Source organism: Haplochromis burtoni, unplaced genomic scaffold (genome assembly GCF_018398535.1).
Source record: "Haplochromis burtoni strain Fernald_Lab_line unplaced genomic scaffold, NCSU_Asbu1 Contig_19, whole genome shotgun sequence".
NCBI classification, from domain to species: Eukaryota; Metazoa; Chordata; class Actinopteri; order Cichliformes; family Cichlidae; genus Haplochromis; species Haplochromis burtoni.
The window spans coordinates 1,488,576-1,513,297 of NW_024582380.1; the positions used below are offsets into that span (position 1 = coordinate 1,488,576).

General features: G+C 43.0%; 1 protein-coding gene across 1 annotated transcript in view; it reads right to left on the reverse strand.

Moving 5' to 3' along the window:
* tenm1 (teneurin transmembrane protein 1) overlaps nt 1-24,722 on the reverse strand; it is a 202,998-nt gene that overhangs the window by 175,756 nt on the left and 2,520 nt on the right. The window contains exons 2-3 of the mRNA XM_005916517.3: nt 10,768-11,040; nt 6,820-7,152 (exon numbers count right to left, since the gene is read on the reverse strand). Coding sequence (XP_005916579.1) covers nt 6,820-7,152; nt 10,768-10,984 — 550 coding nt within the window. The 5' untranslated portion in view covers nt 10,985-11,040. The remainder of the gene's footprint in view (nt 1-6,819; nt 7,153-10,767; nt 11,041-24,722) is intronic.

Sequence of the window (24,722 nt, forward strand, 5' to 3'; positions counted from 1 at the left end):
GTGATATAAAACCAGGAGGCTGTCTGATACACGTCAATGTGTCAATCTCAAAAGTAGCGGGGAGAAAGATAAGCCTAAAGAAGAGGGTGACGAGTAAAACTGTTCAACTGATGAAAAGCAAGTCAAGTAATTAGCATCTCATTATATGACAGCGCTGTAACTCAGATTATATAGCTAATGTTTGTTTTTATGATTATTATTCCACGCTGCAGTAATTCAGAAGACTGACACCTCTCTCTCATCAGCCGTCTCTCGTCTGTGTCTCAGCATTTACTATAGGCCTCTGACCGTCACAAAGTAACTGAACACCAGAGTCAATGACCCTCGCCATCATAAACCTATTCATTAACCCGGTCTTTTTTACTTAATTTATACGCAAGCAGCAGTGTAAAAGGCAACAGTGACTTTCTGAAGTCATTTCAGCACAGCGGGGTTGCCAAAAAGTAGAGATGTTACTCATATGTACAGAATAGAGGAGCAACCTTTCATGGTTCAGTCTCAATTAGGGCTGCCACAATTAGTCGACTAGTCACGATTACGTTGACTATTAAAATCATCGACGACAAATTTAATAGTCGACGCGTTGTTTGAAGCTTTGTAAGATCCCGAAAGACGCAGGAATAAGTAGCAGGATTTAAGAGTGTAATAACGGACTGAAACAGAAGATGGCAGCACGGCATGTATAAGGATGCCAGCTGCCGTTAAACCCAGAAGAAGAAGAAGCTGTGTCCCAGAATTCATAGTGCGGCCCAGCGCAGTTGTCAACAATGGCGGCAGCTAGTTAGTTTTAATATTACTCTTATTATTCTTTCTGGGTCACAAAATAAAGTTTAACATATTTCCAGGCGAGAATGTAGCTGTGTAAACTTCAAATATCGGCTCAGTTTATCAGGACACCGCATATTTTCAAAAGTGCGCCGACGTTTTCGGAGGCGTCTGTTACCCACCAGCTCGATAACTAGCCGGGGGCAAGGCTCACTAGAGCCCGTGAGAATACCGGACTCCCGGCAAATCGTTTTCAAAGCCACCGCTGTCTTTCGCTACACATGTGATATAAGTCACTTAGATAACTTACAAATTTTATTGTTTGGCTTTTTTTAGTATTTTATTTGTTCCTGAGTAAATCGGTTTGGCTGAGATTAAAGTTATAGTTTTTACACAGCTGAATAAACGTCAAGCAGACAGCTGATTATCAGAAGTGTGAGATGCTCGAGAATATACTCCGGTGTCCTGTTATATTTTAGATGCAAAGCAGAGGGAGTTTATTAAACTCCACCGAAACAATCTGCAGATTTCATTAAAATTTAATAAACTATCATCTTGTCTTTATTTTTAGTTAGCACATACCTTAAACACTTAAAGCTGTAAGCTAATGATAGTTATATAAGAGCAGATGCTGCTGGTGCAATAAGCTGTACGTTTTACGTCCAATGGATCTGATTAGTCGACTAATCGCAAAAATAATCGGTGACTAGTCGACTATCAAAATAATCGTTTGTGGCAGCCCTAGTCTCAATAGAAGAAAAAAGGGCGGTAACCTGCTGGTGATTTGTAAAAAAAAAAATCGCAAGGTCGCCTGGCGGGAGGCAACCTGTCTCCAAACAATTGCAGTGAACTGTTAACTGTTTGCTAACTGGTTTTATTTGGTTATAATCCTGTAAAACAGCAAGGTTGCTGAGCACCTTGTTTCATTTTCACATTAAATCACTGTCCTGCAGCGACAATTTCACTGTTTTTGGAGGAGTTCTGCTTCAAATTTTTGAGGTTCTGCCAGGACTCTGAATCTGAATACTTAATGTGAATTTATGTGTTTGCAGACGGCAACAAACCTGCAATTGTTTGACAGTTTACCACAGATAATCACGTATTACCACAAACAGATTGCATGTAATTGCTACCTTAACCCCATTCAGTTGCAGACAGATGGCAGACTGACTGCGTTTGCTCTTTTATTGTCATCTATGTGCACCAAATAACCATTTCAAAAGCCAACAAGATCAAGAGGTCATTGAACACGGTTGCAATAATTTAGTTTGCGCTGTTGTCTCCAACACAGTTTTGTGACTGTAGCATTACACATAAAATAACAGTTAAACAAATACTATGTATCTTTCTCAATAAACTGATATTTTTACATCCCTGTTTTTATATGGATTAAACACAAAAGCGCAACTGGGTGGTGAGACTAGCTTCTTTCTGTGTTTCTCTACTCTTCAAAGAAATCAACTAATGGGTTTCCAGCTTAAGCTTCATAGTTAATGGCAGGTTTGAACTAGAGATGGCACGATACCACTTTTTTATGTCCGATACCGATATCATAAATTTGGATATCTGCCGATACCAATATGAATCCGATATAGTGTGTTTTTTAATCAATAATAATAATAATATAATTTAATATATTGCTGCATTTTGTATAAATTTATACTCAAGTTTAAATAAACAACAACACTAAAGCTATTCTGTTATACCTGTATGTAAAAAATATACTGCACCGAAAATATTTCATAGTTCAGCAAAACTGATCAATCTAATAAACTTAAACCTACTCAATCCTTCCTATTCTGGTATTTTAAAGAGTACTTAGCAGAAATATTAAGCAACCTAACTAATAGGGTTGCAAACTCCCAGCAAAAAGAAAAAGAAAAAGGGAACCACCCTCCACCTTATGATGCTTAATTAACGTAATCAACTTTAATTTGATGCAGTGTGGGAAAAAAAATGCGCAGAAATAAATTATTTTTCTACAATAATTAAATAGTTTCAACATCTTTCTTCAACAGAATTGCAGACTGCACAGATGGTACCTTCCCAAAGGAAAAAGTAGTATAGCTTACTAGGGTATATTAGACTTAACAGTTACTATATACAGTAATGGACTTCTATACATTTTACATAAGATTAAAACTTTGGGTGTAAGATTCAGATAATTATTTATTAAAAGCTCGACATTTTAAATGAGAATAAGAAAGAAAAGTATGTCTTTGTGCCCCTTTTCCCTGTTCATGCCCTATCGGCCCCCCTGGCTAAACTTTGCTAGATCCGCCCCTGCACAGTTACCAGCCGTCAGCTACATAGAAATGGATGGTGTAGAAAGTAATATTAAATAAATTCTAACAACAGCTTATCAAGCTTAAACGTGCTGCTGTTGTTCAGCCGCTGGTTTCCTCTTTCTGGCGCGAAGTGGGCGATAAACAAACAAGAGAGATGGACTAGCGACAGAAAAGCCGATCAGCTGATCACTGATCAGTTTCATAATTGAAGTAGCAGCAGGAGAGGGAGGGAGAGAGGAGGCAGTCGCTCCATATATCGGTTGTTAAGCTTAACGTGGGAATGCTTTACAAACATTCAGAGATGAACTTACACACTTGCTTTACTTCTCTCTGGGATAACTTCCTCGGAGATGAAATGCTGGTTTGGTAGCGAGGCTACAAATACACACAGCTGCTTTATCACGTGACCACACTGCTCCGACGTGTTACGGATATGGGCCGAGTTACGCAGTGTCGCAAGTTCTGTGAGGTGCTTTTTTTGATATTTAATGGATCAGATTACATTTTTTATTTCTCTCCGATATCCACTCCAGTAATTTACGTCAGTATCAGACCAATATGTAATATCTGTCTCAAGCCTCTGCTTTTTGGGGAAAAAAATATTTGTAATAGGTTAAACAGGATTTCTCCCGCACATGGGACTAAAGCTGCAGAATCTAGTCTATAAAAATTACAGAGCCCCTGAGACTAAGGAGGTGTGTGTGTGTGTGTTTCATTTGACCACAGTTCTGCCTGATTCACTTTGATTTCAAGTCCACAAAAATAGAACTAGTGAGCATGACTGGACTTAGTCTGTTGCTTACAGCTGAATGTGGGAGTCTTCCCTCTAGGTTTATTAATATTATAAATCCTTGCAGATACAGAGGGAGGACTGATATGTGCATCACCAAAGCCAAAGATTTGTTTTGTGCACATTTATGCATGCAGCACAACAGGGATGGCATTTTAAATTATTCATATATACACCTAAAAACATAAACAATGAAATGGATTTCTTAGCTTTGCTACACTTACACGAGCTGTCACACTCAGACTTACACAGTTTACAAGCTCAAGTCAAAAGATTTATTGCATGCTGGCCACCCGAGGCCTGAACTCCTTCAGTCAGTTTTACTGTCCAGTCCATTTATTCTGCAATACAACTATCGTCTTTCTGATGATTTGTTATCATGTTTTCTCACTAACCTGTAGTTGGTACACCTTCAGGTCACTCACTCCAGAGCATTCCCAGCCAGCTCCTTTTGGGATGAACTACTTTAGAATCAGTGTTCACTACCACTCCAGGTTTCCAAGTCTTATGTAATGCTTTCCCAGATAAAAGTATACTGCAGCCCATAATTTTAGACTGACACCTGGTTGTCCACATACTTTTGTCCATGTATTGTAAGTGGTGTACGTGTGTGTGCATCTCCCAGTAGTGAACTCCAGCTGAACTACACTTTCTTTCTACTGCCAATCTCCTCTGTTCTTGCGATGAACTGTCGTCAATTCGGGGTGTTGATGCTTTCCTGAGTTTGTCAGCAGGTCTGACTGGCGCTCGAAAATGCCTGCAGCCTTCCTCAAGGGAGGTGTCACAGTTGGACACACACACCCCACCACACAGCCTCCCACACACACACGCAAACATGAAAGAGAATAAAGACAGACATCTGTACAAATGTGGCTTCACACACAAGCTGAATCTCCTTTTCTTTTACTCTTTCTTAATCTGTCGAGCCCTCTCTCTATTTTCTCACACCTATACACACACACACACACACACACACACACACACACACACACACACACACACACACACACACACACACACACGGGGACTAAATTGACTTGTCAGCTTCAATCAGACCAGGAACAAAAGGATTCCTGCCAGTTTGAAGCTGACATCATTAATAGGTTTGGGGGGGGTGAGCTCTGAAGACAAAGGGAGTGCAAGGTCGGGCCGACTTAAAATGCACTTTCATTTTGGCAGGGACGTTAGCTTTTAGATTTCAGCCCCTTCACGCCAACATCTTTTTGCGAGTGCCTCTAACTTTCATTATCGCCCGGGAACAGAGGGGCGTGTGAGACTTTGTTGTGCTGATGGAGAGAAATGTGACATCCATAATACATTTCCTATTAGAGGATGCCACGCATGGACACACCTGGCCATGTCTCAGAGAGAGATGGACAGGAAGAGGATAAGAATAAATGGGCTGCTGCCGGTGGTGGAGAGGGAATAAGGTTGCAGAGTAAAAAGGATACGGACGCAGCAGAGGAGCATAGGTGTGAGTGAAAAGGGGGGAGAGCGTGTTCTTGAGAAAAGTTTGGAGAGAGAAACACAGGACATGCATTACATCATCATGTGACACATGAAATCCACACATAAACCGGCTTTCCTGGCGCACTGTAGCAGCAAAGCCCAACACTTTGAACATTTTAATCCTCCCCTCTTACGTCTGTGACTTCATCCATCCTTATTCCCTGCTGTCTGCTGCATTCAAAGCTGCCTCCACCTTTTTTTCTTCTTTTTTTTTTGCAGTTTTAATTCTGACCCCGGATAAAGACAGAGTCCCTCATCTGAAATGGTAATATCTTTGGACCATATGCACGCAGCCATCACAAATTGATTACTGTGTACTGCTGCAAGCATTCCCGCTCTCTCTCACCCTCATTTTCAGTGACGCTGACTTCCTGTCCAGTGCACCAGCTATTCCCAAGCATCCCAAAACCTTTCTAGCTCCTTTTTCGCTCTCTCCTCTGTCTTCCCAGTCTTTCACCATCTTTGTCTAGCACTCACTTGAAACTAGCGTCTCCTTCACCTGTTTTACCCTCAACCACTCATTCCCTTTTATTCTCATTCTAATTATACCATTACATTACCATTTCTATTCTCTCATTTGCATTTTTTGCTTGCCCCTTCTCCTTCTCCCCTCTCTCTTTTTCTCCATCACCCTTCCTTTTCTCAGCCACTGAATACGTTCCACCTTTTTTGCGGCACATAAACAGACAGTGCCCTTGGGGATGGGTTGGAGAGCTCTGTCTTTGTTTGCGTGCACCTCTAACTAACTCTCCATCTGCAGGGAGCCCAGCCAAGCCCAGCAGCGCAAGACAGATAGCTGGCACCATCCCAGGCTCTTCTCTAGTTGGCCCAATATCTTCACCCCCTCCCCACCTCGCCTGCCTCTCAACTTCTCCTTCCTTCTAGGCTAGAGTCTTCCCACAGAGGCGGTTGTCAGATGCCCTCAGGCAGCCAGTCAGGCACTGTAGACATGGGACCGCTACAATTCCTTTAATCCAAAATCTCCAATCCTTTTTCCAACTCATATTCTGTGGATGTTCATCACTGGACTTTCCTTGAGCTCAGAGTCAACCCCAGCTTCACCTTCAATAAGAGCTCACTTCAGAGACTAAATAACCAATAGTACATTTACTCTATTTAGTCATATCAAATAGCCTTCAAAGAAAGAGGAACTTAAGCATTAGCTTTAGTTCAAATACTGAGAGTTTCAATCACGCAATGGCCCAGGGGTGTAACTTAAATCTCAAAAAAAAGAAGAATGTTAGGTGTTGTTTTTCTTTTTGCGTTTATTTTGCGTCTCTTTTCTATAATGAGGCTATAAGTGTAGGATGTGAAACACCATCTCACTTCACCACATGCTGCATTCTCCTTGCTTGTAGAAAAGAAAATCATCAAAGGTGTGCTACTAAATTATCTGCCAAGCTGATCTCCACTGCTGATGGACAATCCCATTAACGAGTAAGAAGAGAGGGTTTTTTCCCCACTCACCATTGTCAGGCTCAGACTTCCTGTCGTGCTCGGTGTCAGTTAGAGAGAGGGCGGAGTTGGCGCGGCTCGTGAGGCAGGAGCTCTGCTCAGACTTGAGGCCGCGCATCCACATGTGCTGCAGGCCGTGAGCGGGAGACGGGTCCACCTCCGGCTCCGTGTCCACGTCCGAACCCACACCGAGGGAGTAGCCGTGGCTGTGGACGTGCCCGGTCGGTCCAGAGCACAACACTTCCTCTTCCTCCTCCTGATGCTGCTGATGCTGCTGCTGCTGCTGCTGTTGGTGGATGTGAAAGTCTGGGCTCCTCAACTGCCCGGCCTTACAGAAGTCTAAATCTAGAGGGAGGGAGGGGAGACATGCAAAATGAGCTCGCACAGCCAAAGAACTGCAAAGCCTCTAATACTGGCGTGTGTTTTTTATTTGCTTCAGCGACTAAGCTGACCAGGTGTTTGCTAAAGACAGGCATTTACAAGCCAAACAGCGAACACCTCCCAAATTATTCCAACAGGCAGGCTGTTATTTGAGCAAGCATTTATTAAAAGTTTTTTTTTTTCTTCTTCTTTTTTAGCAGAGGTCCAAATCAAAATGCCAGCCTCAATTTTTCTTAACCATTTGCAGTGAGGCTATATCCTGTTCGGGCTGCCTGATGTGTGTTATTGAGCTCGAGATGTATTGAACTGCTGCTCAAACAGAGCACTGATCTCATCTATATTCTCCTTGGTGGGGTGAAGAGATCAGATAAAGATCAAACCTTATTAATATTGACTCAGACTGAGGGAAAAATTGAGCCTCATATGCTTTCAGGTATTAGAACGCCCTCCAATCCCGAGCATCAACCTGTTATCTGAGAACATCAGATATACTGTGTTAGTCCTCTGGTTACACTTCAATTCAATTCAATTCAATTGAGTGCTACTTTTTTTTTTCCTGTAGAGGCAGTTGAGTAAATTTTCTTTCTCACCACATGAGTTTTCTGTTTAGAATGTATAAGTGGAAGTGAAGGAACTGATGTAATTGTGAAGAAATGAGGGCATCAATTGAAATCCATACAGATAGCAGCCTGGTACCACAGGCCCCTCTGAGAACAGAGGAAAGAAACACTTCCCTTCCTTCTCACTTAGCGCAGCTAATACGCGTGTTAGGTCAGGTCCTCTGAACATGAACCGCAGTGTTTCAATAAAAGCCGCAGTCCTGTTGACCACTTCATTGACCAGCGATGTGTCCTGCTGTGCCTGTTTGATGGGGTCAAGACCAAGTCTGGCTCACATACTGTTCTGCTGGAATTAAAGCAGCCAAAGATTGGTCACCACTCCACACTACTGTTTAGTTCAAATTGGCTGCAAGAGGGCAATTTGGAAGCAAATTGGCCATTTCCCAGTAGCAACAAACACGGATTGACTGCAAACTGAAAAGTTGTCTAACCGCTTTGTTTTGAAACGTATTTATGATAAAACAAGAGGCCGGGGGTGAAAGTGATTAGAGCGACAATATTTTTCTTTGAAGAACTTCCCATTTCCTGCCATTACAGTCACCCGCTCAGGCCTCCGGACTATTTATGTGACTGTTTTATATTACTGTGCTTTCTTCCAATCTCGTAAGTACCTGTCATGAGCAAAAATCATTATTTGCCAAGCAGTTTGGGTAAAAACAATCACAAGAAAGTAGGCTGAATATAATGTACAAAATCCCTGAATTGGATCCCAAATTTTAGCTTTGTGTTTCTTTCTCTGTTTGAGTTAAGAGCTTGCACATTTATAAAAGTATTTCTAACTCTTTCAATCAAATAAGTAATTAAACTTGGGGTCATATATAGAGTCCACATTGGGACTGTAGCACTGTTGCCTCACAGAAAGAAGGTCCTGAGTTTGACTCCGCCGTGTGGCCGGAGTCTTTCTGTGTGGACTTTGCATGTTCTCCCCGTGTTTGCGTGGGTTCTCTCCAGGTTCTCCGGCTTCCTCCCACAGTCCAAAGACGTGCATTTATTGGGGTTAGGTTAATTGAGGATTCTAAACGGCCACTTGCTTTTTAAAATCTATTCTTAATTACAGATTAGGTTTGATTAACTAACTGAAGTCTCTCTAAAAGGAGAGAAACTCCGAGAACCCCTCTGAGACACTTTTAATTGTTATTGTGCACTCTTAGCAATAATGTTTGTAAACCTAATGAACTCGGGGGCACGTACACTGCCCCTCTGTGTGATCGGCTGGGATCATGCGCAGCGCTTTTATTTATTTGTTTATTTTTTTGCTCTTTTTAGTATAAGAGTTGGCAGGAGCCTTGTATGTTTATGTATATGTATGTTAATAACAGAGCAGTTTACAGAGAACTTCTGGTTTTGTCTATTTGGTGTCATCAGAAGGTATTTTGCAAGAATGTGAAATGAATTAGTTGGAAAAAGGTTCATAAATAATCAGATTCTTACTTAATTCAAATATTTAAACTGTGATGCATTTCTGGCTTTCTAAACAGCATGCTGAAAAAGCACGAATTAATTAGCATCCATTAGTAGAGGAAAAAAATGTAATTATTTTGGTCATTCGTTTTTCAGCTCTGTAAAATGGTCACGTCGCTGGGGACCTGGCTGTCTATCTGGCCATCTATCAACAGTATCTGTCCAAAGTAAACAGGCTTAGCACAGACAGGTGCAGCGCAGAAAGGAGGTGATGTGGGATTAAATGGAAAGAGAGAGGAATTTGTAATATTAGTGGATAGTGAAACACGTGGGAAAAAGAAAAGGAAGGATAGGAACCGGAAGGGACGGGAGGAGAGGGCAAGATGGGGAGGCTTAAAAGATGAAGGAAAATATGAAGAACATGGGTGGGGAATTAAATGAGAAACGAATTGGCTGATCTTTGTCACGAACACCGTAATCCATTAAAAATGTCACTGGAGGCAATGTCCCCCCTTAACAGTTGGTTACTTTGGTAGGGTATACTATATATAACTCTGTGGCCCAAAGATGAACAGATGTGCTTTGCAGAACCGGCTGCCATTGACATTTGAAAGGCTGCTTTGGGGGGGTCTCGTGCACCTTACCATATGACACTGATGGCAGGGGATGTTGTTTGTTATGGAAACAGAAAGGCGAGTAACTGCTGAAAAAGGCAAGTGCTCTTTTGACACCGCAGTGTCGTGGAATATATCGAGGCAGCATCATTATGACTAATGGCCATTGACAGGTTGCCGTATGGGCAAACAGGACGACAAAATCCATAGCAGGTGGCATTCAAACCATGAAATCCCTGGAGCGAGCCGCTTGTCAGGAGTTGTAACCGTTATGAATGGCTAATGTCGCTTGTTAGCATGGTGGGTAGGTCTTGCAGAGGAGCACAAGGTTGAGATAGTGGAAAGAGTATCTATTGATCACCATGAACCCTGCACAGTGGCGTGCTCCCGATGAGGCGCTGCTTCTCTTTTAACACCACACATGACCTGCATAAAGGCCATCCATCACAGCGCATGCTGGCCCATTTCTCCTCCTGTCACCAACAGGGAAGACATTTTTCGGTGTGTACGTGTCGGGGTGTGTGTACGTGTCGGGTTGTGTGCATGCGCGTATATGCAAGCGTGTGTGCATGTATGCGTGCCTCTGTCTGCCCGTGTCAGTATCTGTGTGTGTGTGTGTAATGAAGGGTGGTGTTCCACCCCAGGTGAGGCCAGAGAGGTTTGGGGTTGACCTAGTTTAGCTGTGGGAGAGAAATATCACCTCCGTGGAGAAGAGGTAATTGGCTGCCTCCGACTGTCCTTCTGGCTCATTGTGGACTGTAATAGGTAATTCACAGAGGTCTTTTTAAAGACCTCTGTGTGTGTGTGTGTGTGTCTGCCTATCTTTTGGTGCCAGTATCCATTTGAGTACACATACAGTATCTTTGCAACCGCGGACGTATATTTCAAGGTAACTATATCCAGCCTAAGCATGCCCTGATAGCATGATAAGCGTGACCTTGTACCTTGTTGGGGTTGGCTGTAGTTGCTCTGCCTTTCCCGATGTGAACCGAGGGTGAGGCGAAGCTCGTGTGTGTAGTCAGGCAGGGTCTCGCGTGATGTGTAGGAGCGGTGATGGGTGCGCCCATCCTCACTCTCATCGGATGAGCTGGTGTAGGACATCTCCATTTCATGGCGCCCCTTAGACAACGGCTGGTAGGGTTTGCTGTCCATCTCCTCCATGGCTCGCAGGGCTCCACTTTAGTCACTCAGCACAGCCACAGCACAGAGCACAGAGTCTGGAAGAAAACGAGGCGGGTGAGACGCAGGGCAATGGGGTAGAAACAGCGAGGAAGGGAAAAGGGCAGCAGGGAGAAAGAAGAATGGGCCAGCGGTGGAAAATGAAAGGAAACAGGGGATAAAACGGACAGGGGCAGAGGAGAAAAATAGCGCAAAAGTCTATTATTGAACACAGTGGAACAGTATTGCAACATCTGCTCATTCCAATTACAGCAGACATTCATAAACAGCATTTGGCTTCTTTCATATTTCACACCAAAGGTTGCTCCAAATCAATACGCTCAGAAGGGACCGCGATGGTAGCCATTATGTCCGCACGTGTTTGAAAAAAAATTGGCCCAAATAAAGCAAAGCTTAGTGTTCTGTCAGTTGCGGTTTCTATTTTTCCTCTCGCTACTTTAAGCTTTATCTCTCTTTTACAGACGAGCATTGACAAGCTACGAATAAATCTACAAATTTGTCGCTGAGAGCCGTGTCTCTCACTCTCATTAAACGCTGTGACTCACCAGATTCTGAAGTAATGATGAAATGCTATTAGAAGCCAGTCTTTACAGTGTCATTGCCCTCCCGAATGGAGTAATGATAAATCAGCTCTTTTGGCTCTATTCAGCTCCGATTCTCTTGTTCTTCTTTCAACCACATCAAAATCTGCTTCCGATAACGTCCATCGCTATATACTTATACCGCCAAACTAATGATTGATTGGGACGACGATTAGAGCACAGAAGACGTGATTAGAAAATACTTCATTCATATTAGTTCTCTTTCATCGTGCCCTGCTCGAGGCCTTTCCAGCCTATTTCCTGCAGTTATAAAGCTTCTAAATGGAGCTTGAGAGGGTCATTGCTCATAGAGACAAAGTGCTATGGTATTGACCTCTTCAGGGAGTCCTGTAGTCCATATATCAAAGCCATTAGAGCGTGCCTGCTCAATACCTCAGAGATCTGCGGCATAGGGTGATCACCACCCGCCTGATACAAGTTTACAGCTGACCTTTCTACCACTGCAGTAACGCTTTTATTCCACCTGAAAGCCTCCCTAGCCTGGCCTTGCACTCACCCTCCTCATCCCCTCCATGCATGCACACACACACACATGCAGACCACCCACTGACCTCTGACAGCAAACAGTCAAAAAATGGGCCAAGTCACTCGCGCATTCATCTTGCACACACCCCCACCCTAAAAGCTCACCACTAGCCTTTGCTTGCATCCATCTTTCCCCCTTTAAGCACAACAGGGCCTTTTAAAGTGCACAAGAGCATTTTCTGTGCAATTATCTCACTTCTCAGTCCGTACAGTAGCGTACAGTAAGCTTCTCCGGACTCACTCGCACGCACGCATGCTTGTGGTTCTCTCTGCAATCACGATGCCTTTCATTTTGATTGGCAGAAGTTATTGCAAGGAATCAAAGCCCGCTATTATCTCAGCTGCCCTGTCAGAACGGGATTGACTGGTGTCACCTTCTCTCTGGTACGGTGAGGAGCGAGTATACATTACCCTGTGAGCTCTGAGCTTGCTTCAGGCACTGACTGCTGTCTGTCTCTACAGAAGCTCTCTGTCCCGTTTTATGTCTGTCTTACATTTACACAGAAAAATGAAAGACTGCAACGCGGCACAAAGGGGCATCATCTTGTTCCTCCGCCGCGCGTTTGAACTCGCACAGATGGTGTAGTGAACATTGCTCTTAATAAATGTAGTTGCGCTTGTATGTGACATGTATAATTCCCTCTTTCTTGTACCGGTCCACCTCTGCTTTCCCTCCTCCCCGCTCTTCCCCTGCCTCGCACGCTCTCCGCCCTCCACCTCGTCCTTCGAGGCTCCTGCGTTTAGAGAAGTAAGCCTGCTGGCGGGGGTTATTCCTGCTAATTCTAGCCCACAGTAGGGTGCCCATTAGGGGGGTTGATTCTCGGTTTTGATGTTGAAACCTGGAGATTGTTTCCTAGAGCCAAGCTTGCTTCAAACAAGACACAGGGGCGTTCTCTAGGACAAGTCAGCATGTGCCACCTGAGCTCAACACCAGGCGAGATTCACAGCTGAGGAATAACCACCTTGGGGCAGAGTGGGCACATTGGCTCAGCTACTGGCAACTCTTCCAAGAGAAAAAGCACAATTGCTCTGAAAAGGTCCAAAGATGTTGTTATAATTAGCTCTGTGCTAGAGTAAATTTTTAATATAGGATTCTTTCAGACCATCCTTACAAGGTTTGTATCATCTCTCATCATTTATTTATACACTTGTAGAACACGGGACTACACGGTGCATTTGTTAAGCTAAGTGCTTCATTGTATCACCATACTGCCAGTTACTAAAAATGATCATAGTCTGATTGCAAATGCAAAGACAGACTGACTGGTAGACTGTAAAAAAATGTATTAGCTATAAGATATGTGTCACAAATCGATTATGGGTGAATATTTTTATGCACTGAATCTCTTATTATTCGGTGAATAGCATAATAAACGTGTTTCTGCTATGAATGGAAAGCAGTGATAAAATAGAAATAGAAAATCTATTCTCACTTGTTAGATAGACACAAACAATATGGGAAACATATGGGCTGTTGCTAAGGTGATCAAGCAGCCTGCAGCTTAGGAGGAGGAGCTATGTATTTAGTATAACTTTGAATTTAGTTTTAGCTGTTCTGGCAGCCAGAAATATCTCATTTTTGCATTCCTCATGGTTGTTAATGTTTTCATCGGTAAGGAGATTATAGGCCTTGACCCTGGAGGTACATTATCACTATCTGTTTGAAATGAACACTGAGCTTTTTCAGTGTGTCAAAAGCAACCACAATCACTGTCTTTATTTCACAAACAGCAACCCTGGAGGCTGAAAAAGGAAGCCAAAGTAGAGATGCCAAAATTCACAGTTCACTTGAAGCAGGCTCCAAAAGTGAGTCAATCTCCGTAGTCTTCAATGTTAAAAATACTGAACCTTAAAGAGGAAATTATTGGGATTGCAGTCTGGAACAAAAATCTTATTTTTTTGTTCCCATCGATAATTTTTTTTGTATCTCTGCAGCTATCAAGGATTATGTTTTCTTTTCTTTTTTTATTAGGTTTTAAAGTTAGGGGCGTGGCCTCTTTGACAGACATCTGGATGCTTCGTGTGGTACAGCTCATCCATAAACTTTGTGTTCCAGTTTTGATAGGTACAAGTATTTTATTTGTGTTTTACTTAGCACTGATGGTATAATTTGTATAATTATGGTCAATCAAGATTGCACCAGCTATGTTGGAGACTTCACGTTAGGTATGTTGTTGACTACTACCATCTTTTATACCAGGGGTCAGCAACCTTTAACACCCAAAGAGTCATTTGGACGCGATTTCCACGCAAAAGAAAACACTGGGAGCCGCAAATACTTTTTGACATATAAAATGAAGATAACACTGCATATATTGTTTGTTTTTTTACCTTTATGCTTTGTGTGAACAACTAAGGTGTGTTGCTTAAATCCATGAAGTGCTACAGAGAAAATTACATTTTATTTATGTAATTAACACATTTTGAACTCTTAAAGAAATATAACAAAAGGAAAGACACCCAGCTGAACTAAAATGATCCAAGAAGCAAACAAAAACTGTTGAGAGCCGCCAGCCTTATATCGCCTTTGGGCTTTTGGAGCATTGACCTGACTTTTAAAAAAATAATTGGGGAAAAAAAACGCACTATGCTGCTGAAAAATGAAAAATAGATATTTGCAATATTCTGCCTAAATATGTATTTTACCTAGTTAATGTGTGTGGCGGGGCGTGGTCTGCAGCGCAGCTGCAGGGGAGGCGGACGCACCTGAGCGGCACCCGCAATCGCACCTCGCCGCCTTAACGTCTGTGCTCTCTATGCTGTTGTGTTGGTATGTGTCGGGCTGTGCGCTTTAACATCGGCTGTATGCGTACAGCAACCGTGTGTGAAAAGTGGTCAATAGAGAGATGCTGAAAAGCGTGTTCATGCAAACATCGTCGGGCCTGCCGTGGTATGTTTACATGGGACTTCTGCTCCTGAACCTCTGCGCACAGCGTCTGCAAATCGGGGCTGTACGAAGTCACTTTCATCTTTACGCAGGACTGTAAGCTGTCGTCTGTGAGGCGTGAGCGGTGTTTGTTTTTAACATAGTTCACGGTGGAGCTGCTGACATAATGTGGATCCGAAGATCCAGAATTGTCTTACCTGGGGTTGAAAGTCTCGATAAATGCACGGCGTTTCGGCGGGTACACCGGCTTCCGCAAGTGTGACGCTTATTTTGATCAAGAAAATTATAGAATATAATTTTATTTTTATATTCCAATATCACAATAATCTTCCAATTCAGAACTACAAGTTAAAAAAGAACTAACATAAATAAAATACACTTCAGCTAATTACTTAAAAAAATAATTAATTTCCCCAAACCACGTGGAGCCGCAGGTTGCCGACCCCTGTTTTATACAGTCTACTTGATTGTACAGCAAAATTTACTGCTTAAAAATGTAAAGAAACCTTTTAATCAGAGTAGAGCATCAAGTTGATTAAACTTCTGGGACATTGATCAGTTAAGTAGCAGAGAGGGTTGTTAATCAGTTTCAGCTGCTTTGGTGTCAATGAATTTAACAACAGGTGCACTAAAGGAGCGACAAGGAAACAACCAGCTAAACAGGAATGGTTTTACAGGTGGAGGCCACTGACATTTTTTTTATCCTAATCTTTTCGGTTTTTTCACTAGTTTTGATAGTGTTAGTGTCAGTGTCACTACTGGTAACATGAGGTGATATCTGGACCCTATAAAGGTTGCAAAGATAGTCCAATTCCTCCAGGGTGGCACAGTCTCATGAGTCTGGAGGAGATTCCAGGAAACAGACAGTTACTATAGGAGAGCTGGACTGGGCCGTAGAGGGTCCTTTACCCATCAGCAGGACTGGTACAGTATCTGCTCCTTTGTGCAACGAGGAGTAGGATGAGCGCTGCCGACTACAAAATGACCTCCAGCAGATCACTGGTGTGAATGTCTCTGACCAGGCAATCTGACACAGACTTCATGAGAGTGGCTTGAGGAACTCGTCCTCTTGTGGGCCCTGTGCTCACTCTCTAGTGCTGTGGAGCCTGATTGGCATTAGCCATAGAATACCAAAATTGGCAGGTCCACCACTGGCACCACAGATGAGAACAGGTTCACCCTGAGGACATGTGACAGATATGAAAGGGTCTGGAGAAGCCTTGGAGAATTTTATACTGCCTGTAACATCGTTCGGGATAACTGGTTTGGTGGTCGGTGAAGGTCTGGAGAGGCATATCCATGGTGGGACACGCAGACCTCCAATGACATCATGAGTGCCATTAAGTATCATGATGAAATCCTTGGACTCATTATCACACCCTACGTCAGTCCAATGGGTCCTGGGTTCGCCCTGGTGGATGACAGTGCTCTGCCTCATGTGGTGAGAGTCTGGAGGCAATTCCTGAAGGATGAAGGAAATGATCAAAATGATCTAGCCCCCATGCTCGCCTGAGCAAATCCAGTAGAATCCTTCTGGGAAATTTTGTTTTGGTCCACGGATGCTGCCAGGTTGCACTTCAAACTGTCCAGAAGCTCAGTGAGGCTCTGGTCCAGATCTGGGAGGAGATCCCCCAGGACAATATCCATCATTTCATTAGGAGTTCTCACATTATCAAGGATGCATGTGAGAGCCATACAAACTGCCGAGGACCATTTTGAGTTGTTACAATGAAATTTCAAGAAAATGGACTAGCCTTTCACTTTGATTTTGGGGGTTTCTCTGAATTCAGCCCTCTGTAGGTGGATAATTTTCATTTCCATCAAACAACGTGTCATCCTTTCATTCCTAACCCATTACTCATCCATATCAGTATAGATATCCAGCACGACTTTTTCCCATTGAAATTTGACATTTTCAAAGTGCACCTATCATTTTTATTTGAGCAGCATGGTACAAATAAGAGAATTCATAGGTAGCATCAGTGTTGATTCAGTATGTGGGGACTACATCCTCCTTATTTACCAAACTAATACAAAGTGACAACACTGAGTACAACACAAGCATCATGTTGCTTTGTTATCCCCTTCCAGTGCTTATCCACTGCCACTAGCCATTTTTTCCATTTCTTATCAATCCCTCTTACACACACACACACACACACACAGTGACACGGGAGTGATAATCCATGGCTACACAAATGCAATAATATCTAATGGGACCCTTCACCCACTTGATCCTCCGTCCTATCTATCTATTTATTCAAACAGTGCAGCCATGGACAAAATCTGCTTAGAGAAGTGATCGAGGCTCACATACACAACTTGCTTTTAAAAAGGATTTACGCTCCGAGTCTCCTCTGGAGGGGCGGGGTCCCTCAGATGTCCAACAGCAGCGACGATAACACAAACAGCACGGTCGAGATTGTCATGTGAAAAGGCAAGGACCATGAGGACAAGTCAAAACCGATTTTCGCTTCCCAATCTCAAATGAATGTGCTGAAGTCATGAAGCAAAAAGAAGAGAGAGCATGCAAAATGGAAAAAGAGAATGAGGCAGAGAGAGGATTGGGGCCAGGCAGAGGCAGTGAAATTGAGTTTCAAACTGGTAAATAAACAAGGAGGACGGGGAGAGCAGAGTGGCATCCAACCATATTAGTCCTCAGATTATTGATACAGTATCGTTCCAGGATTACATGCAGAGAAGGCTCTTATTTTCATAACAGGCCGGAGACCCCATGTGAGTAGGAAGCTAGTTTCTTTGTTAGCTCTCGCCTTTATACGTTTCCTTGAAGCTTGTTTGCACAGAGACAAGCTAATTCTGCTCGCTAAACAGGCCCGGCGAGTCGCAGGAATGACGATGAGGAACCTTGAGAAAATATATTCATGCCACAGCATAGACTTATCGCCCCAGATGCTCCAAAGTGAAGTTATGACAATCCTGTCGCTGTTTGCAGGTTTTCATTTTGTCTACCATTACAATGGCTTAATCATCAGAAGCAATTGAGGCACAGTCTGTAGCTGCAAATGCAGATCCAGGCTACAGGTCCTACGGGAGTAAACAGTGAGCTGTCAGAGAGAGAGAGCGCTTCTCCTAAAGCGAGGGTGTATGTGTCTGTGTGTGTGTGTGCGCCTCCTGTGTGTGTTTGTGGCTGTTTGCATGGAGAGATGGGAGGAGGATGTGTGTGTGTGCGTGTGGGGGGGATAGGGCTTAAAAAGCTATCTTCTCCATTTGTTAGCACCACCACGGTTCTTCAGGCATATGACAGGGACGACGATGACGAGCGGCCCTGAAGGACCCACAGGACCCTGTTATACCTAAACCACCCACAACACAACAAAAGAGTGCACCACCCACTGGGAGCCCTCGGCTCCTGCTGAGAGGAGGGAGGGAGGGATGAACGGCGAACAAGGATAAGGGGAGTGATGGATAGATAATAAGAGATGGAGAGATTTCACTATGAAAATGGGGAGCATTGAAGGATAGAGAGATTGCCAAGTGAGACATGGAGTGATAGAGGGTTTTAATTAGTGGATAAGGGCTAGCTATCTGTGGGCGGCAGCAGCACTCTTGTCACGTAGTTGTGCTTTCATAGCTGACCAAGCCTGAAATCTCTTGCTGCCGAATTTACCAGCAGAACACATACTGTAGCACACAAGCACACACACACACACATATAAATATATATAAATATATATATACATACGCATGCTCGGACACATAAACCTCAGCATACAGACTTTATTAGCTCCTGGGTTTGAAGATGAAACACACACTGACAATCATCCACAGACGGACACACACACACACACACACTCAGTGCCCTTGTGCCTACAAGTTCTTATAGCATTTCACGCTAGCTGACAAACAGCACACTTGAACACCCACATGCCACAGAGGCTCAACAGTCTTCACTGGCCTTCTCAGCAAAGGCAGCATTGTGCGAACCCCGCTTGCTGTTCCTGTGTTGTCATCGCAGTGTCTTTCACCATTCAGCCTCCGGTTCACCGTACGCCCTCATTATTCCGCACACCGTATAACCCAAGGTTAATGCATCTGCTGCATGTGCAAAGCAAGTCGTATAGGTGACACGTGTAGCCCTGCAAATCCTTGTTGTATTCCCACCCGTGTTAGAATGAGAGCATGACCAAGAAGCAGGAAATAAAGTCTGCGTGCGTCCGCTCACGGAGCAGATCGGCCCTTGTCAGGAGCTGTCAGGAGCTGTCAGGACCAACCTGGGCCATTTGACTATTTATAGTGGACATGGCTCAAATCCCATATCAGCGCTTCATGCCTGAGCAGTGTGGAGAAATCCATAAGGTCCTACACTATTCATGCTCTCTGAATGTGGCCTAGAGCAAGGGAGTAGCTAAGCTTTAACTTTTCAAAGCTTTCTTTTATATCTTGACTACAGTTATGACTTTTTTCTTCCTTTCAGATCTCGACTAAGGTAGCCCATAGTCTTTTTTGTCTCCCCCACTGCTTCTTTCTATTCACGCTCCGCTCCTGCCCGTCTCTGATCTAAAGCCCTCTGCTGATTCCCTAGAAGGCCGGAGAGCAAACAAGAAAACACAAAATATGATGCAAGTATGCAACAGCACACATGTACTGTATTCACATCCACTTGAAGGGGCACACGGGGATTTGACCACAAATACGCACACACACGGAGCAAGAGACACCACCCAAAACCACTTAATCAATATTCCTGACAAGGCAAAGCCTTATTCAACACATTTGATATTCCTCCTCTCTCGCAAGATAAATACATGTCACTGTCCTCCTTGGCGGACTAAAAGGCTGTTCGCACTAACTCGCTTTGCAAATAAAGCTTTACATCATGAGTGACAACCTCCTAAGCTCTCTGCATCAGCCACTGCTTGGAAAAAAAGCCTCTTTCAATAATGCATTTGACCGCTAAAACCCTCCCAACACCCAAAGCCAAGCAAAGTGGCAGCATTAGGGATGCAAAATTAATTGATAAATCAATGCCATTGATTCCTGAAATTGGATTTGGTGACTTGCGATTTAGACAGTATTTCCTGTGCGTCCTCACTCATGAAGTTGTTGATTACGGAGAAATGAGTGAGTAAAGAGCATTAGTCCTCCAGAGGAGCAGCTGAAACGATGTACTAGTAGCTGTTGAGCAGCCCAGCAGATTGATTTCTGAATGCTAAGTGGGCTAATCTTCCGTCTGCGCTGTTACAATTTGATGCTTCTCAGCCTCTGAAAACCAAGGAGCGTGTAAGAGGAGATCTTTTTCTTTCTTTCTTTCTTTTTTTTTGGGGCACTCCCAATGCAAAAGTCCAGAGGGCTCCTGCTGCTCCTCAGATCTCTTCTCAGCCCTCACTTTCACTCTGATTCTCCTGGCGGCTCAGAGACTGAGGCCACGGATGGCATTCAGCAGCCTCACACAGGAAAATACTTCTCAACAAAGAGAGGAGCAGCTATTCAAAGACCACGGGACTCAGTCGGGAACAAGCCGACGTTCTCGCAATGCTCTTTTGTGAGCTGACGAGACAGAAGCGATGGGCTGAATACATCCCACCTATACGTCTGTTCAATTTATATAAACATATAAATCCGCCTCAAGGTTATGGCAGACAGTCTGTTTAACCATGCTCTGAGACAGACATAAAAATTTCGAGCTTTCACCAAGAATGAATGCAGGATTGTTAGAAATGTGTATTCAGCCCTAAAGGCTATAATATATATGTGAGACGCACAGACAGGCCATGGTGAGATGTAACAGCGAAAGAGAAGAGTTGCAGATTTCCAGATAAACAAATCACATAAATTTGAAATCAATAGCACACATACTGTAAAATGTATTTACAGTTAGGAAGTGGCAGAGAGACATTTGAAGCACTTTTTCCTTCGATATCTCAAACCTCCGCCTTGCTTTTTCATTTATCCTGCATCTTATTTTCCACTGCAGTCCTTTTTCTTTCTCCTTCCTCAAAATTTGTTTGGCAAAATCTGCAGTGGGCACATTCCTCACCAATTTGCATTTCTCATTTTGGTTCCTGTCAAATGAATCACTGTGTCATCCGAGCACATTAACGAGAACAAAATAAGGATTTGTTCCCCCCAGACAATTCCTTTTTGAGACCAAGGTGGGGATGACACGCGAGAGCATCTGGTAAAATTTCAGATTTCGGGATTGTTACGTCCGGAAACACAATGTACAAAGTCTGGTTCGCATGAAAAATGGCTGTGCAGCTCTGCCGTTCTCTGGTTTTCTTGGAGTACATATTGCCTTGTTTTTTTTGGTCTTCCTTTTTTTCACATCACTTTGCTTTGTGCAGTTTGGCTTGACATCCTGGCTTGCAATCAGCGAAGAATATGTGTCTCTACAGACAGAAGTCAATTTGGTGCGATGATGCACGCGCTTGAAATACATCCCTGAGTTCACGGTGGATCAAGTCTCCTCCCTGAAATTAAACCTGAACAATGAAAACAATTCACCTCCTCGCAAGGCAGTGAAAAACACACCCAACCCAACCGTACTGTACCCTACTGTACATTGCATTGTGCAAAATGTGGCTTCCAGCAGAGATGCATCAAGCACCATTTTGGCGCTATTCATCTTTTCTATGAGTTAATAATTCATGATCATCTAGAAAGTAGAGCTATGAATATTACTGATGATACACATGAGGCTATTTACCAGTCAGCAGGAAATAGATGAACTCGTTTAGCGGAGAGATCTACAGTGTAATATCACTGTGTTTTATAGTGCTAAATAAATCATTTCATGGGCATGCAACAAAGCTACTGATGCAACTCATTCATATTGAGTTATTAATCACGGTCTTGAGGTGCAACTGTAGGTGTGTGACGTGCTGTTGAGCTTCATTGTGCGCTAATATGGAGCAGACGTGAAGGCGACTTAGTCTCCAGTTAGTAACTTGGCTAAACCATGGCTGTTTGCTTCACCCTCAAGGTGGATCGTGCGCAGTTTTTCGGCATATCTGACGCATCCAATTTCAGCCGGTACCCTCTCCTGATGGCTCCCGTGTCTGCAGGCGATAAGCTAGCCAGTGCCAGCTGCCCCTTTGTCCTCTGTGTGAACAAATGCAGGATATGATATAATTGGTTTAAACTTAATTATTTTGACACTAATTCCAAGATGCGGACCTGGAGGTGAAGGACAATTTATGTGGTAATAAATTGGGAAAGAAACAAAAATTGATTTTTCTTCTGCTAAAGTTGTCTGCTGACTGGATTAATAAAAGATTTTACAGTGGGATGCGTGTCCATGTAGAAGTGCTTTCTATGTGTGTCATTAGATACTGCATTGTCATTTTTTATGATAGTTCCAGTACAGCAATATCAGAAAATAAAATACTGTCATGAAAGAAAGAATTACACCGAAATAGCTCAGCGATTGACTGAAATAAATCTGCTAGGGTTAAAAGTAATTACTCAAGCAAAAATATTCCATATTGCGAGGTTATGGCTCCTTCTAACATTAACTTGTTGTTTTTGTATGTTTGCGCTTGGGGCTCTTGGGCTGACATTTAAAGGCATCACTACAAATTCTAAGAACCATATTTATTTATTTTTTTTAAAAAGCAAGAAAATGTATTAATAAGCGATGAAAAAGATTGTCTGCTGTATCCCTGTGTGTAATATAATTCAACATAAATACGCAAAATTAGGTCCTCAAACCTTAACGCGCACGTGCTAAGGTTTGAAATTAAAAATATTCTGACAGCTTCTCTATCTCAAATTTCTGTCTAGGTGTGCGCCATCAGCGCTGGTCTTCACACACACACACACACACACACACCTCTTGACAAATTAATCTCATATTTTAAAGAGAGGTAGAGTGGGCTTGACCAGCCAGCCTCTCGTGGTTCTGATCCTTCTGTGTGCAGACTAGAAATCTGAAAGGAGGGGGACCAGGATGAAAGTGGAGGAGTGTGAAGGGAGGCTGTGATTGCATTTTTGTCATACAAATCTCACATAACACCTGAGTAGTTATTGAACTGTACATAGTTCCTGACTGTTGCCCATAGCCCAATGGAATACGACAAGAGAGAACAGAGGGCTGGAGATGCCAGTTGAGACTTAGCAGAGTACTTTAAAGAAGAGTGCCTCCGGCATATACTGTATCTATGCGTCTGTAGGTGTGTGTGTGTGTGTATGTGTGTGCATGTGTGTGTAGCATTGGCAAGGAAGGTGATTTTGGTTACTATTTCTATCTGTTTCTCTGTTGCTGTCGGTCCAGGTTTTGGTTTAGACACACACACACTCACTAGTAAAAAAAATCTTCAAAGCTTAATATGTAACTATTGAATTCTTAATAATGGTCAGTTACTAGAAAAATACAATACATGATACTTACTGAAGTAACATTTTGTGATATTTATCAATAAATGGCGACCAAATATCTAAGAGTTCAACTGTTTTGATTAATCTTGTTTTTATAATTAGCTGTTAATGAGTCTGCAAAGCCATCAACTGAACCATTTTCATATTTACTGCTTTTTTAACAGTAATCACTTTGGTACCAACCCTGCTTTCTTATTCCAAGTGCCTGAATTGTCAAGTCTAAATGATGGGCTCACTATGTGAGGTTTTTATAGGGTAATTTGGTAGCACTATATTGCTTTTGTATTTCCTTTTTTCAAAAAAAAGAAAAAAAAATCACAGGCTGGCAATTTCCTTGCTGCAGAGGCCAACCACAGGCGAATGAATAGAGGAAACGCTAATTAGCACTGCAGGATTTGTTAAACAATTCCTCTTGAGGATGGAGCAGCATTGCAGCAAGAAGGTAAATATTTGAAGTTGTACAGTGGTTACATCTCTAAGTGTCTACGCTGCGTATGTGTGTGTGTGTGTGTGTGTGTATATGTGTTTTTGTGTCTGCAAGTCTAGGGGTCTAGCACTCTGATTAGCTGGCTGGCGTGAGCGCTTTTACTTTGAAATTATCAGCCGGGTGGCGAACACAAACACATTTTATGCTTTTCCAGCAATTACATTCCTACTATATGATGGACATGCAGAGAGAGAGCGAGAGGAAGAAGAGGAGAGAGAGGGATAAAAACTCCCACCGGGCCACATTTTGCCTGGCTGCAGCACTGAGTGTTGTACTCTATATAATAAACAACCTCTGATGCATTTCACATTGTCCTCTCGCTAATTCATGACCCCAATTTTATTAAGGAAAATGAGTTTTGTGGACAAACTTGTGGGTCAGAAGGGAAGAGTGTGAGCGATTCCATGGGAGAGGGGAGCATTACAGTGCCAGGGGCTACTGCATTCCTGGAATGAAAATTCATAAATAATGCAGAGCTGGATAACAAAAAGAACTCCCCCGCTGTCTCGCACAGCACTGCACTATCCAAAGGCCATGCAATATCACTCAAATCTCAGAAAAACACAAATTATTGGAAGTAAGCGAACAGTTTTTTTGTTTTGGTTTTTTTTTTGTTAGTGGTTTCTTGACACAGGACAATGGGATCTGCTGACAGCCGAGGCAAAATGCCAGCATCCTAACAATCGGCACTCGGGGCCCAAATTGTCAGGAAGTTGCACTGAAATAATGATGTGACTCCAAGCCAAGGAACTAAGCAGCTATTTTGGATTTCCAAAACACCATATGCACCGCCCGCTTAAGAACAACAATTGTGAAAATTAAAAAGTGCAACAACTGAGGGAGATAATTAGCACAGCGACAACTGCTAACTGCTGCTGAGAG